We start from the raw sequence: 17,507 nt of genomic DNA, 5'->3' as shown, positions 1-17,507 counted from the left end.
TTATAAAAACCAATAAACAGAATGTTGATATGCATGCAAAATTTTGGTATAATATACTTATATACTTTTTTCATAATTCCTACATTGTCTCTTTTCTAAGGGGGGAAGGTTCGTACAAATGAGCTGGACAACACTCTAAAAAAATTGGGAATTGAGCTCACAGAAGAGGAACTTGCAAATCTCTCAGAAAACCTAGAAGTTGATGGTGAGCATTAGATATCTTCAAGGCATCTTCTATTTTGCTTTATATCTGATGTGTTTAAAAATAGATTGATTTGACAGATGCATATTAGAGAGGTTGGAGGAGAGCCTAATTTTATTTTTTTAATTTAAGTTTTTAAAATTTTAATTCCTATAAGGTTAACATACTATGCTATATTATTTCAAGTGTACGGTATAGTAATTCAATAATTCTATACATTACTCAGTGCTCATGATGACAGGTGTACTCATCAAGCCCCATCATAAATTTCATCCGTTCTCCCACAGACCTCCCCTCTGGTAACCACCAGTTTGTCCTCTATAGTTAAGGGTCTGTTTCTTGGTTTGTCTCCTCTCTCTTTTTGGTTTTTTGTTGTTGTTGTTCATTTGTTTTGTTTCTTAAATACCACAGATAAGTGAAATTGTGTGATATTTGTCTTTCTCTGATTTATTTCACTTAGCATTATACCCTCTAGCTCCATCCGCATTGTTGTTACAAATGGCAAGATCACATCCTTTTTTATGGCTAAAAAATATTTGCCTGTGTGTGTGTGTGTATCACATCTTTATCCATTCGTTTATCTATGGATACTAGGAGGGGAGCCTAATTTTATTTTTTTTAAAGATCTTATTTATTTATTTGACACAAACCCTGAGAGAGAGATTACAAGTAGGCAGAGCAGCAGGTAGAAGGGGAGGGAGAAGCAGGCTCACTGCTGAGCAAGGAGACTGATGCGGGTCTTGATCCTAGGACCCTGGGATCATGACCTAAGCTGAAGGCAGAGGTTTAACTGACTGAGCCACCCAGGTGCCCCTGGAGAGCCTTATTTTAAAGTCAGAGTAAATCTTGGATCATCATTACAATTAATCAAAGTAGCATCACCTTTCCCTGTGTATACCAAGAATTGCAGAGGGTACTGTCAGGATCTAATAGGTCTAGATAATAAGAAAGCAAAATAAAAAGGATTTGAAAATCTATTTATAGAGAAGTCAACAGGCCCATTTTTCTATCTATCCTTCTGTCTACTGAAATCTTCGCTCTAAAATGAATTCAAAGATTCTTATCATAGTGCATGAGACCTTCAGTCTCCATCTGCCCATCTGGATATATCTTCTCTCATTTTCCTTCTGTTCAAGCCATGTTGAACTATTTGTAGTTTCAAACACATAGCATGATGCCCCTCTACTTTTCCCTTTTCTCAGCTTCTCCATGTGAAGTTTTTTCCATCCCTCCATATTTTAGATTAGCCGCTCTGATACATTAATATAGTTCATGAATTATCTCCTGCAGGAAGCAATCTTAAAACATACCAAGCTAGATTAATGGTCCCTTTCTCAGCTGTTTGTTGCTACATGAAGTAAAGTTTCCAGAATACCTAGTCAACTCCGATATCTTCAACTATGGCTTATAATGGCATCCAAAACACTGGGAAGAGCACAATTTTCCTGACCCAGTTTCTAAGATATAAGAGACCTTTGTATTAACGGAGATCATTTTAACTCCCTGAGATCCAGGGAATTTTTCATGGAATTGTTTCCACAAAATATGTGTCTTACGTTTGTGTTCTGTACTTCTGACATTATTTGCATTGTGCCTTTTTTGGTAGCTAATAGGATGGTTGGTCTGAAAGAGGTGATGGATGAAGTCAAAGTTACTACAGGTAAGTGAAAAATTATCTATCCAAGACATTTAGTATTTATAGTAATTATATTTTATCATTATCCCTCAATTGCCACCTAGTTATGGCATTTATTTCCTTATTCATTAAATTACTAACAATTTATGTATTTTCTGGTATATATTTTATTTATATATTTTGTTCTTCACTTTAGAACAGCCAAATTCTTTTTTTTTTTTAATAAAGGGGCCCAGGTACTAGGTTTTTTTTTTAATGTTATGTTAGTCACCATACAATATAGCCAAATTCTATATTAGTAAAATAATATATGAAGTAAAATTTTGGTAAAAACTGCAGAAAACTTATAAAAATGAGACTAACAGATCTTATTTGATATAATTATTTGAATAATTAATTGACAGTATTCTAATTGAAAAGACAGATACACAATGTAAGTTTCACTGGGTTCAGAATTGCTTTGTCATTGTCAATATGATTGTGACTTCTTTTGTTAGCATTTAAAGATCAAATTCTTTTTTTGTGAATGTCATAGTATACTTGGAGAGGTCTCATTGGCCTTCGTTCTTTATTCTGTACGTATTCAAGCTATGTAGCTATAGATTGATTTTTCCTATTTGGAATCATTAAATGATCCTTTAAATTCATATATGTCATGATGTCTGCCTTTTTTAAGGAGGGGAGCTTGATGCTAAAGATGTGAAAACTCTTCTGAAAAACATGGGAATAGAATTCACAGATAAGGAACGTTTGAAGCTGATGAAAAGTCTGCCTTTCAATGGTAAATATTTCAAATATTGATGTGACCTTAAAGGGTTTTTAAAAGTTAGTTAACATACAGTGTAATATTAGTTTCAGTTGTAGAATTTAGTGATTCAGCACTTCCATACCCACTGTTCATCACAAGGGCCTCCTTAATCCTCATCACCTATTTCAGCCATCTCCCTACCCACCTCCCCTCTGGTGACCATCAGTTTGTTCTCTATAGTTAAGAGTCTGTTTCTTGGTTTTATTCTCTCTTTTTTTCCCCCATGTTCATTTGTTTTGTTTTGTTTCCTTTTGAGCTCTTTTTTAAAACTCAAACTATCCCCATTTGCTAAGATGCAAAAATAAATAAATTTAAAAATTATACCCATCTCAAAATAATTTAAATGTTTACTTATTCCTGAGGGAATTTTCCATCTATGCAGTTTATCTTTCAGTTTTGGGATAAGCATCCCCAGCATACTGACTCATACCATTGAAGGGAATAAATTTCTGAGGATACCCTTACCTTGTAGATAGCTACAGGCAATTGTGGGAAGTAAACAAGGGAAAGAGGGGTGTTAAACTGTGAGGGTATAAAAGGTCAGAGGTGCTGTTACCAAAAAAGTTGTGTATATTATAGGGCACCTTGTGTGCTAAATTTTGGATAGACTTACCGTGTTATAAACTTTCCCTAATTTTCTCTCATACTTTATATTAATGGGGGAAATTTCTAGAGTATATCATAGAGTATATCATGAAAATTCCAGTTTTACTGAAATAATTTTAGTGAAAAGCCACATCATTTCACCATGACCTTAAATGTGCCCTTTTTTTATAGATGATAACAAAGTCTTCAAGAACAGGTTGCTAGAAGGTGTGAAGTCTCTTAAAGGTGGGTGAGAAACATAATGAGAATACAAATGAATATGAGATCTTCATTTTATACTGTTTCTGAAATATGAATTTGCTGCCATCTGTCATATATACTGATTGCAAATGTATACTTTTTTAGAGTTCAATCTTTATTTTAGCAGATAATCTCATGTTCTATCTTGGAAGTAAAGCACCACACTTTCTTGTCATTTTCCAAATTTTCAGGAAGAAAAATACCAAATTTCAAGTTTGCATAGCAAAAAAATATAGAAAGGATTAGCAATGATTCAGGGAATTTAATAAATAGCAGAAAAAAAATAGACTGAATTCATTCATCAAAAGTCAATCTACAACTGTTGAGAACTAAAGAATATTTACCTCCAGTACCAGAATTCCCTGAGCATTTATTGAACACCATTTATTTTTTCTCCACCAGATTTTGTTCAATGCTCCAAGAAAATTGAGGCTAGCAAGAGTGATAGCCCTCAGCTTTCTATCCCCAATCCCTACCTTTACAGGTATCTTTAAGCATACCCGTCCTAGTATCAAAGGATGAGTGAAAAGTAGCTCTTCCTCTTCAAGGCTTACCAGGATTGACTCCATTCTCTCCCACATCTTTAAGACTTCATCCCATTCACCATTTTCAACCTCTTCCTCAATGGACAGGCCTTCCTTTCAGCCCATCTACATGCTCAGCGTATCCCATCCTATAAAATAAGCAAACTAAAACTCTTCATACCCCTCTTTGGCCACAACTCAATCTCTTTCTTCCCTTTCTCATTCACTTATTGAGAGACCTGTCCATACTCTGAGCCTCTATTTCTATACCTTTTTCAAACTAATTTCAGTACTGAGTGCCCTTTAAAACCTTGTGTTTGTGTAGGCTGGTCCCCAAGACAAATCTCAAGGGAAGTAGCCTTAATTCAAACTTTGTAGTTGAGGGCTTAAAATATTTGGTCTCTGTGTTAAAATTGTTGAACACTAATTAATTTATTTTTTTTACTTTATTTGTTTAATGGAGAGGTATATTTTACTAGTGAACGAGTTATATTCTACTAGTAAACAATACAAGTGTATTGGCACCAAAGAAGTGGCAATTTTCCCAAATTATTCTTTTTTTTATTATGTTCACTTTAGAGCAAATATTCCTTACTTTAGGTAAGTAGTAGACTTTGGGGGAATCCTTGAATAGGCTTTAGTGAGTATATAATCTGTCTGAAACAGTGTGCAAATTATATGAGTAATGATCTACTGTTTAAGAAATTCACAATGGGATATGTGTATCAAAAGAGTGTAAGCACTTGTCCTTTGGGGTCATTTAATATTCTTTATGCACTGTTATATTTCTTAGGTGGGAAAGTCAATATCAACAACGTGGACACCGTTCTGAACAACCTGGGGATCAAGCTTGCAGATACAGAACTTAAAGATCTAGTTGAAAACATACATGTTGGTGGTAAGGATGTTATCAGATACACTGGTTAACCCTGGAGAGAGTTTAGTTAAAAGAACCTTTAAGGAAAGAAATGTCCTTTTCCATAAGGGGAAGGGAAAGCCCAAGAGCCAAGTGGTGATACAACACAGCAATGACTAAAACATGGAGAATGTCATTTGAGTTGATGAGTATCCAGTTAACAAAGTCAAAATTGAAACAGATTTTTTATATGTGTTATAGGTGTGACTTTCATACTCTCTGCAAGTATCATGGTTAGTAGTCTTTCCAATTCTGAATACGAGAATGGAGCATTCTTTCAGTGCACTCACTTCTGAATAACTTCCTCTAACACAAATAAATTTGAGATATTATAGGCCAAATTGCATCACTGCAATTGTATGGTTTTCATGTTGGGTTGTTCCTCTCATTCATGCTAATCTTAAAAACTGGAGAGAATAATAATCTAGAAAATGTGTTCAAAAATATTTGTTAAGGGCTCCTGGGTGGCTCAGTGGGTTAAGCCTGTGCCTTCGGCTCAGGTCATGATATCAGGGTCCTGGGATCAAGCCCCTCATTGGGCTCTCTGCTCAGCGGGGAGCCTGCCTCGCCCTCTCTCTCTGCCTGCCTCTCTGCCTACTTGTGATCTCTCTGTCAAATAAATAAATAAAATCTTTTTAAAAAATTGTTAAATAAACATATAAAACAATTAGGATAAGGCCTGACCCATAGAAGTGCAACTATTATAGTTGTTCCTATGTTTTTCCACCAACTTTGTATTGTATCTCATAATATGAGATCTATATGATATATGAGATCTATAACATATGAGATCTATAATATAATATACTGTGATTTTGATCTTCTTCTATAGTTGATGAGAAAATTCCTCTAGAAACACTGATGGAAAACATCACAGATTTTACAGGTGAGTGAAAAGTTACCATAAAATTAGGATTCCTATTATCTACATTAAATTTTGTTTTTTTCTGATATTTCCTAGTACTCCATCATTGACTTCTAAATTCTGGTATTTCTCTTTATTTGTTAATGAAGTATTTGTCTCTAATGTTTCATGTATTGATATAAAATTATCGGTTTTTACAATGAAATTACCATACTATCTCTTGCTTTCAAGTTCTATAATCTCTGTTGTTTATGTCAATAATATAATTCAGTTCACCAGTGATTAATAACCACCTATAGAATGACACAGAAAATCAGAATGGAGCCTAAAATTGATTGAGGTAATGCCTTCATTGCATTTATAATTTAATTCTTATTTTTTTAACTAAAATACTTTTTCAAAGAAAAATTCATGTAAGCATCTATTTTTTTAATCAATAGATCAAATTTTATTCTGAAAGTAGTCTGTCCCTAATTTTAGAAGAAACTCTCTTGTTCATATTAAGGAAATAAATTTGACCTAACATCTACACTGATTTTGTTGTTGAAATGTTTTATTTTTACTTTATTCTTCAGTCTGAAAATGAGGAGATGATATTAATTATCCTAAAATAATTATTTCATTAGAAATAATTACTGTTATGTGAAATGAAGGTGTATACCAAATTTCCTATTTTCAAAGGTGAGAAGATTGAGTCAAATAATCTAAAAAATGTTCTGGGAAATCTGGGAATTGAGTTTGCAGATAAGGAACTAGAGGAGATGCTGAAAATACTGCCGATTGATGGTGAGTCATACAAGAGTCTGTGGAATCTTCCAGGGAACTTAGATTTTTGTGGATCTGCATGCAACTTTTTAATTTCTTCTAAAATATGATAGAACATTTTTTAAAAACCAAAATGTAAGCTACATATAAAAACTGTGAGTGTCATTTAGAGTTTATTTTAGAAACCAAGCAATTCCTCAGATGTAAGTTGCCATCAGAACTAACAAATGTCTGCTGTTGCCCTTCAGGGCTTATACCAAAAGAAGGAAAAAAAAAAGAGATAAGAGAGCAGTGGAAGAAATTAAAGATAAAGTAATTAAAAAGAAAGGGAAGATATTTATACAGTATAGTAAGCCTACTCAAGAGGATAAGTTTATCATATTGAAAAAGCCTTCTCTTCCTTATAATTTCATTGTTACACAAAGATGAAAATTTGGAGTAAAACATTTTTAACAGAATTACTGAGACATCATGCACGTATCATACAATTAACCCAATAAAGTATACAACTCAGTGAATTCTAATATATTCACAAAATCCTGCCTTCATCACTGCAAACGACTTTAGAACACTTCTATTATCCCAGAAAGATACCCCAGACCCACTGACAGTCACCTTCCAATTTCTCCATGCCCCTCAGCTCTGAGCAATGACTATTTTCTATCTTTATCCGTTTTCCTGTTCTGAATGTTCCACATAAAGAGAATCATACAATTTGTGGTGCTTTGTGACTAGTTTCACTTAGCACAATGGTTTCAAGGTTCATCCCAATCCTGTTACGTATTCTCAGTAGAGGTGACCCTTGAACAACACGGGAGCTAGGAGCACTGACTCCCTGAGCAGACAAAAATCTGTATATAACTTTTGACTCTCCAAAAACTTAACTACTAATTGCCTTCTGCTGACCAGAAGCCCTACAGACAACATAAACAGTCCATTGATATATGTTTTGTATGCTATATGTATTATATACTCTTACAGTAGGTAAGCTAGAGAAAAGAAAGTGTTATTAAGAAAATCATAAGGAAGACAGGTGCCTGGGTGGCCCAGTCGGCTAAACTTCTGACTCTTGATTACAAGCTCAGGTCACAAGCTGACATTCAGGTCCATGCTCAGCACAGAGCCTGCTTGAGATTCTCTCCCTTTACCTTTACCCTTTCCCCCTTCTTCTGCTCGCACTCTCTCTCTTTTTCTCTCTAAATAAATAAAAATCTTAAAGAAAGAAAGAAAGAGAAGGAGGGAGGGAGGGTAGGAAAGGAAAGGAAAGGAAGAGAAGAGAAGGAAGGAAAGAAATTAATTGTAAGGAAGAGAAAATACATTTACATTTACATTTACAGCATTGCAAACACTCCATGCAGAGTTCAAACCCCTGTTTCAAAGGTCAACTGTACTTTGTTTCTTTTCACAGCTGAATAATATGCTGTGTATGGACATACTACATTTTATCTATCCATTCTTGGATTGATGGATATTAGGATGGTTTCCACATTTTAGCTATTATGAATAATACTCCTCTGAACATTCATGTACAAGTTTTTACATGGATACATATTTTCTTTTATCTTGGGTATATAACTTAAGAGTGAAATTGTTGGGTCATATTGTAACTCTATGTTGAACCATTTGAGGAAGCTAGGCTGTTTACCAGAGTGGCTGCCCTACTTTACATTTCTACCAGCAGTCCATCAGAGTTCCAATTTCTCCACATCCTAGTCAACACTTGTTATCTGTCCTTTGATTACCTCATAGTGAGTGTGAGGTTGTATCTTATTCTGGTTTCAATTTTCCTGATGGCTAATGATGTTAAGCATCTTTTCATGTGTATATTAGCTAAATGTATGTCTCCCTTGGAGAAAAATCTATTCATATCCCTTGTCCATTTTTAAATTAGGTGTCTTTTTATTATTGAATCATAGAAGTTCTTTATATATTCTAGATACAAGTCCCTTATGTTTTCTAGATACAAGTTCCTTATCAGATATATGATTGCAAAAGTTTTCTCCTGTTCTGTGAATTATATTTTTACTTTCTTGATAGTGTTCCTTGATGTGCAGAAGTTTTTAATTTTGTTGATGTCCAGATTATAATTTTTTCTTTTGTTGCTTGTGCTTTGGGTGTCATATATAAAAAAAAAAAAAACATTGTCTAACCTAAGGTTAAGAAAACTTACAGCTGTTTTCTTCTAATATTTTTATAGTTTTAACATTTATAATTTGGTCTTTGATCCACCTTCGGTTAATTTTTTATTTTTATTTTTTTACAGAGAGTTGAGCAGGGGCAGAGAGAGAGGGAGAGAGAGAATCCCAAGCAGGCTCTACACCCAGCATAGAACCTTATGCAGAGCTCAATCTCATGACCCTGAGATCACAGCCCAAACCAAAATCAAGAGTCACACACTTAGCTGACTGAGCCACCCAACGGCCCCATCTTGAGTTAATTTTTGTATATAGTGTGAGATAGGGATCCAAAAGAATATTCTCTTTGCATGTGAATATCCAGTTGTCCCAGCACCATTTGTCGAAAAGCCCGTTCTTACTTCACTGAATGGTGCTGGTACCCTTGTCAAAAGTCAATTGACCAGAAATTGGAAGGCTTATTTCTGGATTCAAAATTCTATTCCATTGATCTATATATCCACTTTTTTTTTTAATGACAGTATCCCACTGTCTTGATTACTGTAGTTTTGTAGTTTTTAAAATGAAAAGTGTGTGGGGTGCCTAGATGGCTCCATTGATTAAGTGTCCAACTATTGGTTTCAGCTCAGGTCATAATCTCATGGGTTGTGGGATTGAGCCCTATATGGGGCTCTGCGCTCAGCAGGGAGACTACTTAAGATTCTCTCCCTCTGCCCTGTCCCTCCCCCCATGAACATCACAAGCCAGCGTGCTCACTTTCTCAAATAAATCAATAAATCTTTAAATAAAAAAAGTGTGAGGGACGCCTGGGTGGCTCAGTTGGTTGGACGACTGCTTTCAGCTCAGGTCATGATCTCGGAGTCCCAGGATCGAGTCCCGCATCGGGCTCCCAGCTCCACAGGGAGGTCTGCTTCTCCCTCTGACCTTCTCCTCGCTCATGCTCTCTCTCACTGCCTCTCTTTCAAATAAATAAATAAAATCTTTTAAAAAAAAAAAAGTGTGAGACCCCCACTTCTTTTTTCCTTTTCAAGATTATTTTTGCTATTTGGGGCCCCAGCTTTACCATATGAATATTAGGATCAGCTCATTAATTTCTGCAAACAAACCAGCTAGAATTTTTTATAAGAGTGCATTGATTCCATGGATCAATTTGGGGAGTATTGCCATATTCACAATATTAAGTCTTCCAATCCATAAACTTAGGTGTCTTTTCATTTCTTTAGGTCTTCTTTAATTTCTTTCTACAATGTTTTATAATCTCCAGAGTATAAGTTTTGTACTTCTTTTGTTAAAATGATTCTTAAGCATTTTACTCTTTTTGATGCTCTTGTAAATGGAATTGCTTTCTTAGTTTCCTTTTTGGTTTGCTCATTGCAACAGTATATACAATCAATTTTTGTATATTGATAAAAGACTAGATTTTCTGTTTCCAAATGATTCTACTTGTGCTATTTTTGTGAATTTCATATTCATTTTACCATTACATGAATTCTGACTTTTCTTACAGCCAATGGAAAGTTATATCGTAATAGGTTACTGAAGGCTATGAAGTCTCCTAAAAGTAAGTAAGAAACAAAATTATAAGGCATATTATCTGGATTCTCCAGATATATCATCTAAGCATGAACCTTGGCCCTCTTTAAGTTTTCATTTATGATTCCTTCAGCATAACTACATTTTATCTGCTGTTAATATGCACTCTCTCTTGGCAGGCAGTCCAGTATCTTCTTAGATTTTTTTCAACTCTTTCTCAAAAAGAAAAATCAATCCTATGAAATACAAACAAACAAAAAACCCTGATCATTTTCAAAGAGCAATGGTCAGCTACAATGATACATAATATGTCAAATCAATAAACAAAAATAACCCTACTTTTTGTTCTGAGTAATTAAGTTAGTGGCCTGTAGTTCTATTTGTTCGAGCCCCTTAACCCTGTTTTATTATGTAGGCTTGTCAAAAAGAATAGACTAAAGGAAATACAATTCTCATTCTGACTCTCTCCTGACTTTCTCTTTGGGTCTTCAAGTGGACAGGTCTATTTGGGGTTTTAGTCTTGTTGAAATGTAACCATAACAGAGGCATGAAATATGTTTTATGTTTTGTCTCTTTTGTTTTAATAATATGTGGTCATTAAAGTTAATAGTTTCACTATTTTTTTTTAAATTTTGCTATATATACTTTTTTTTCCAAATGTTGCTTCACTGTCTCTTTCCTAAGGTGGGAAGATGAAAACTAATAACCTCTATACTAATTTGGAAAATATGGGAATGAGGCTCACAGAGGAGGAATTTGCTGAACTGTCAGGACAACTACAAGTTGATGGTGAGCCCAAGAGATAGCACTAGGGCATCGGGTAATCCTCTACTTACAGGAATATCCATTAAAATTAGGATATGAGTCAAATTTAGCTGGAATTTATTATACTATATGAATAATTTATATCTTTTTCTAAGTTCATGTCACTGATTATATGTCTCTTTTGGACTTATGTAGCAAATGGGAATGTTGATCTGCCTAACTTGATGGAAGCAGTGAAAGCTATTACAGGTGAGTACAAAGTCACTATAAACCTAGAATTCCTATTGGAACAGTAACTACATTTACCATTCACCTTAACTGCCATGTTGATTCTGTTACTGTACTCCTTATTGTAAGTATTTGCCCAGAGTTGGACTTTGTGGTATCCATGTTTTGGTAATAAAATTTTAGTTTTTATGCCTTGACAGAAAGACCCATCTTCTCTTAAAAAAAAAATTTTAACTTAAAAATAACTTTCTTAGAGTCACTCAATTTTCCTCACAGGCCTTTCTCTTTCTGATTAAGGGAAGATTGACGTCAAGAACCTAGAAACCGTTGTAGGCAACATGGGAATCGAGCTCACTGACAAGGAACTGGAAGATCTGAAACAAAACCTGCCCGTCAGTGGTGAGCATATGAGATACTGTTGGATTTTGAGTTTTAGATTTTATGTACCTTTTAGCAATGAGAGGAATGGAAGGGAACTTTTTATGCAGAAGATGTCAAGATTGGAGATGAGGCAATGACACTGACAAAGAAGCTGGGAATGTAGTTTGTGAACACAGGTGGCATGGTCTCTAGAAGAGTCTTCCCAATTCCAAGAACAAGAAAGCCACTTTTGAATCCTATCTTTTCATCGTCAAATTCAACAGTTGATATTTTATGAAATAGAAAGTCAAATTTACATTTTTGAAATAAGTATATCTTTAATATTTTAATTTTTTTTCTACTCTATGCTTATAACATATTCTGAGTAAATATTTATTGAATGACAACTTGAAGTACTTAATAAGATGTCCAGGACACTTAAGTGCTATTATAATGTGAAGGGGAGGAGTTGTGTTTTACATCATTGTGTTTTATATATATACATGTGTATGTGTTTTACATCATTTTATGAGCTTCAAGTTATGGTTTTTTGTTACAGGTGATAATAAAGTTGCTTTGGAAACTTTGAAGGATAAAGCGAAAGCTTTTACAGGTAAGAATTTGTTAAAAATGATTTGTAATAAATCATGATTTACATTAAAAATTTTAATAACATGTTCTCAAACTGGCTATAAATTCACATATTTTCAGCATTCATTTTGATAAATATTTGCATCTACTGATCAATAGCTTAATCTAACATGATCTGAGTTTATAAGTAAAACAAAAAGATAACTTCCTCCTAATAAGTCTTATACTCTGATGCTTCTTTTTTTTTCAATGAAACTATCTGGCTGGTACTTATAGACCAAAAACTAGATGGACACAGTAAAAGTAGAGTGGAACATTAAAAATAATAAGTCCACTGCCGCCAACTAATCACATAGTTTTAACAAAATAAAGTAAAATATGTCATAGTTTGTTAATTGTGTATTATATTATACTAACCATCTCTTGACCTTATTTTTAGGTAACTATATGATCAGATTTGCTTCTGCACTATGTGGTATTATTCTCAGTATCAGGAATATATCCTGTTCACTATCTTTTTGAAAGACATTATTTATTTATTTGAGAGAGTGGGAAAGAGTACAAGCAGGGAGAGGGGCAGAGGAGAGAGGGAAGCAAACTCCCTGCTGAGCACAGAGCCCAATGTAGGGCTCGATCCCAGGACCTCAGGAACATGATCTGAGCTGAAGGCAAACCCTTAACTGACTGAGCCACCCAGCCACCCCTTCCTGTTTAGTATTACTAAGGGACAAATTCTATTTTTTATTTACCATTTGACTCTTTTTATCAGGAAATCTTTCACTCTGCTTTTCCTTCTTATTCTGGTATTAGAGAAAAGACTAGAGCAGCAGAAGTGTATGTCTACATGATTTAAAATAATTAGATTGTCCCTTCATATTTTAACCTACAACTATTCCATCTTTTCAAAGGAGAAAAGATTGATGCCAGTGACCTACAAAATATTCTGAAAGACATGGGGATTGAGCTTACAGATAAGGAGCACAAGCACTTGCTGAAAACACTACCCATTGATGGTAAGTAAATGCCACATAAACGCCACCTTGCCATCCAGGGAACTTGATTTAATGGGTTAATGTGACCCATTCTCAATCTTCTAATAGTACAGTTTTGCCTTAAAAATGCCTTAGATTGATAGAAATTCTGTCATTACCTCTTCGATCACAATTTTAGATTCATCACTACATTGCCATATAGTTGTCCAATTGACTAATTCTTCCCCTTCAGATCAGCCACAGTTTTTCAATCAGAGCAATGAAAAATCAGAAGGAGAAATAGGACATCAGTGGAATAAAAAGAAAGACATGGGCACCTGGGTGGCTCAGTTGGTTAAGCAACTGCCTTCAGCTCAGATCACGATCCTGGAGTCCCTGGATCGAGTCCCACATCAGGCTCCCTGCCCAGCAGGGAGTCTGCTTCTCCCTCTGACCCTCCCCCTTCTCATGCTCTCTCTCTTTCTCATTCTCTCTCTCTCTCAAATAAATAAAAAATCTGAAAAAAAAGAAAGATACAGTTTAATGTATTTTTTAGAATTGCACCATGAGAGAGTTCAATAAATGTCTCTAATTCCAAAGAGTTGGCATGTTTGTCACTATGGAAAACACTTATATTTTTAAATGTCCTTATTGTATAACTATAAAATAGGTTAATTTTTAAAGCAAATCATTGAAATGTATCTTCTACGGTCATATAATTTATAATGATTTGGTAACTCTTCATACCAATTTCCTAGAGATCTGAACTGTGCCTTCTCTTACAGCTCATGAAAAGGTGTTTCAGAACAGGTTGCTGAAGGGTGTGAGATATAATAAAAGTGAGTAAGAAGTACAAAGAGGAGACATATGAAATATCCTTAAGCCTTAAATTTTTAAAATTTTATTTAAATTTAAGTTAGTTAACATATAGTATTGGTTTCAGGAGTAGAATTTGATGATTCATCAGTTACATAGAATACCCAGTGCTCATCCCCGCAAGTGCCCTCCTTAATCCCCTTCACCTGTCAAGCCCATTCCCCCACCCACCTACCCTCCAGCAACCCTCAGTTAGTTCTCTATAATTAAGAGCCTCTATGGTTTGCCTCCCTCTCTGTTATTTTACTTTTCCTTCCCTTCTTCTGTGTTCATCTGTTTTGTTTCTTAATTCTGCATATGAGTAAAATCATATTGTATTTGTCTTTCTCTGACTTATTTCATTTAGTGTAATATGCTCTAGTTCCATCCACATCATTGCAAATGGCAAGATTTAATTCTTTTTGATGGCTGAATAATATTTCTGTGTGTGTGTGTGTGTGTGTGTGTGTACCACATCTTTAACCATTCATCAGTTGAAGGACATTTGGGCTCTCTCCCTAATTATCATTAAATTTATACCAATAGATTGGTATTGGTATAAATTTTATACACATTATAACACAATTTGCTGCTTGTATCACATCTGTGTTTTTCCTGGTAATAACCCTTACTTTGTCTTAGATGTAAGTTTTCTACTGGATTGCATTTTTCAGGCTTTCTCTGAAGAAACATATGAACAGAAATAAAGATGGAAGGAAAGATAGGAGGAGGAAAGAAAGAAAGCAAGGAAGGAAGTGGGGAGGAAGGAGGAAAGTGGGACGCAGAGAGGAAGGTTTAACATTTATTCCAAAATGTGAGCAGGAGCAGAGAAAATAATCTGAGAGTAAGAGTTTAGGAAACAAATACGATCTCTGTTTCTGTGTGGAGATTTTTGTTCAGTGCTGTTCAGTTACAGCTGCACAGCCCTGTCCCACCTCACTTTTTCCTGGGCCTGTATGTCTAACACTGGAGGAAACAAGTTCAAATTCTAACTTTTAATTCTTTAAATTGTAACTCTGCTTATAAGGAATCATGCAAATCTATTGTGGTTTTGTTCTTTCTCTGAAAATTTTCGCAGTTATACTAGATTAGGAAGTCATTCTCTTTCAGCATGTGTATTCACGTAACAGTAAACAACTATTACTATCTTAAAGAAGTGTTTATACCCCCGTGTTCCTTGCGGTATTATTTAACAATACTCAAGACACAGAAACAATGTATCTATGGACAGATGAATGAATAAATAAAATAGGAGATACACACACACACACACACATTAGAATACTACTCAGCTGTAAAAAAGAAGGAAGTCTTGCCATTTACAACAACATGGATGAATCTTGAGGACACAATGCTAAGTGAAATAAGTCAGACAGAAAAAAACAGTCTGATACAATACGATATGATTTCACTTATATCTGGAATCCAGAAAAAACAAACAAACAAACAAACAAACCCAGAACTGATTGATAGTTGCCAGAGGCAGGGGAATGGGGAAAGGAATGGGTGAAGATAATCAAAGAATACAAACCTCCAGCTATCAGAGGAGTAAATTCTGGAGATACCATGTACAACATGTACAACATTGTGACTGTAGTTGACAATACTATATCGTATTTGTGGAAATTGCTTAAAGAGTAAATCTTAACTATACACACACACACACATACACACACACGATGTAACTGTGAGATGATGGATGTGTTAACTAACCTTATTGTGGTAACCATTTTGCAATATACGTATATCAAATCATTACATTGTATACCTTAAACTTACACAATTTTATATGCCAGTTATATCTCAATAAAGCTGGGGGAAAACAGTATATTGCCTGTTAGTTGAAGATAATAATATGTGTTTACACATTTTTCTAAATATTTATAATCATTCAATTTTTTCCCTTTCCTTTCATGTTTTCAAGGAGGGAAGGTTGATGTAAATAATCTGGATCCTGTTTTAGAAGCCATGGAGGTCAAGCTTACAGAACAGGAACTCAATCTGTTAAAGGATCTTCTGAGTGGTGAGCCCTATGGAAAACACAGTGATTTTAAAAGATGTTGAGCTTGCAGGATTAACTGTGACTGTTTCAAATGTTTAAATTATTTGTTGCCTGAAGCCATGTGAATAGCTTTTACAAGAACTCAAGGGGCAAAAAGGCCATTTATTTTTGTTGATTTAAAATCTGTAATCTGTTTCTTTATACATACATCTCAGGGTAGGGATAGGTGCTAGTGAGAAGGGGAGGGATTACTGTTGTCTGGTTTTACAAAAATAGGATCTGTAATGTATTTTTTTCTCGCTGTGCCATATATTTCTGACATCAACTCAGGTTATAACCCAATCCATTGACCCATTCCTCATTTCTCTGTTCATGGATTTGAGATGGCTTTATTTTTGTGGTCACTATAACAAGTTAACAGAAAAATAGGTATAGTATAATTAATTTTGAAAAAATATATATAGTATACCTTTATAAACATAAGGAAAGTCTGGAAGGATATACACAAAACTGTTAGTAATGGGGAGGAGTAGTCATGAAACTGAGGAGAGGTAAATTTACCTTTTCTTCATACGCTTATATATTTTTTAATTTGTTTCACAAAGTATGTTTTAAAATTCTAACTTTTTAATCTCAATTTATTTTGCTTTTAATTAAAGATGAATGCAAATGGTCTGGTAAAATGATAGGATTTGGGCTGTGTTCTTATCCACCAATTAGGTTTCGGGAATCACTAAGTTGACCACTTAAGTAATTAGCTTCTCTCTAAAATCCCTCACTGCTTAGTACAGCAGTGCCCATTTCATCAACACGTGGTACCACAAGATAATACTCCTTATGAAACTTGAGAAACATGCATCATTTCATGAACTAAGTAAAAGTAACATTGAAGGACTGCCCAAATCACACAAAGCCATGAAAAATGTGGACCTGGCAGAGTTCCAACATTTAATAATTGAAGAAAAATTCTACATGAATAATAATGAGATAGGACATTCAATATACAAAAATGGATTTCAAAAGATTTGAAGGAACCCTTAGGAAAAGTCAATCATTTTCATAAAGGTTATTTTTCTACATCTTGTTTCAAAGTTCAAAAGGATACTGTAGTGTACAATTACCTAACTTTCTCAGAAAAAAATATCTCAACACACTTGTAGAAGTCAGTGTGGCTTCATTGCTTCTCCTAAGAATTATTTTACAGCCTATAGAATAACTATTAGAATAGCTATAATTACAACCTGAATTTTCTTAAATATTAGATAAGATAAACTTGTTTTCACAATTTTCATTTTTATTATTTAATACAACATTTTAAGATCACTTTTATTCATTATTTACTATTAAATCTTGGTCTTCATTGTAAACAAATTTATTTGCTTTGGTCATCTTCGAACATTAAATCTTAAATAAAAAGGACTTCTTTTAAAAAAAAAAAAGGACTTGTCTTATGTATCTTTTTTCTGAGTCCATGATACTGTTTTTCTCTGATTAAACTTTGTCTT

The 17,507-nt window shown here is 34.3% G+C and overlaps 1 protein-coding gene across 1 annotated transcript in view; it reads left to right on the top strand.

Annotated features, from left to right (window-relative positions):
- The window catches only part of LOC116875477, an 86,924-nt gene that overhangs the window by 33,673 nt on the left and 35,744 nt on the right, over positions 1–17,507 (top strand). Inside the window, exons 17-31 of the mRNA XM_032871037.1 lie at positions 101–205; positions 1,809–1,862; positions 2,515–2,619; positions 3,424–3,477; positions 4,810–4,914; positions 5,765–5,818; positions 6,479–6,583; positions 10,205–10,258; positions 10,915–11,019; positions 11,191–11,244; positions 11,521–11,622; positions 12,143–12,196; positions 13,083–13,187; positions 13,931–13,984; positions 15,925–16,023. Of these exons, the coding sequence (XP_032726928.1) occupies positions 101–205; positions 1,809–1,862; positions 2,515–2,619; positions 3,424–3,477; positions 4,810–4,914; positions 5,765–5,818; positions 6,479–6,583; positions 10,205–10,258; positions 10,915–11,019; positions 11,191–11,244; positions 11,521–11,622; positions 12,143–12,196; positions 13,083–13,187; positions 13,931–13,984; positions 15,925–16,023 (1,209 nt within the window). The remainder of the gene's footprint in view (positions 1–100; positions 206–1,808; positions 1,863–2,514; positions 2,620–3,423; positions 3,478–4,809; positions 4,915–5,764; positions 5,819–6,478; positions 6,584–10,204; positions 10,259–10,914; positions 11,020–11,190; positions 11,245–11,520; positions 11,623–12,142; positions 12,197–13,082; positions 13,188–13,930; positions 13,985–15,924; positions 16,024–17,507) is intronic.

This window comes from Lontra canadensis, unplaced genomic scaffold (assembly GCF_010015895.1).
Source record: "Lontra canadensis isolate GAN:19392208 unplaced genomic scaffold, GSC_riverotter_1.0 scaffold41, whole genome shotgun sequence".
Taxonomy (NCBI): Eukaryota; Metazoa; Chordata; class Mammalia; order Carnivora; family Mustelidae; genus Lontra; species Lontra canadensis.
The sequence above is the reverse complement of the archived record's forward strand: the minus strand, read 5'-3'. Positions and strand labels throughout refer to the sequence as shown.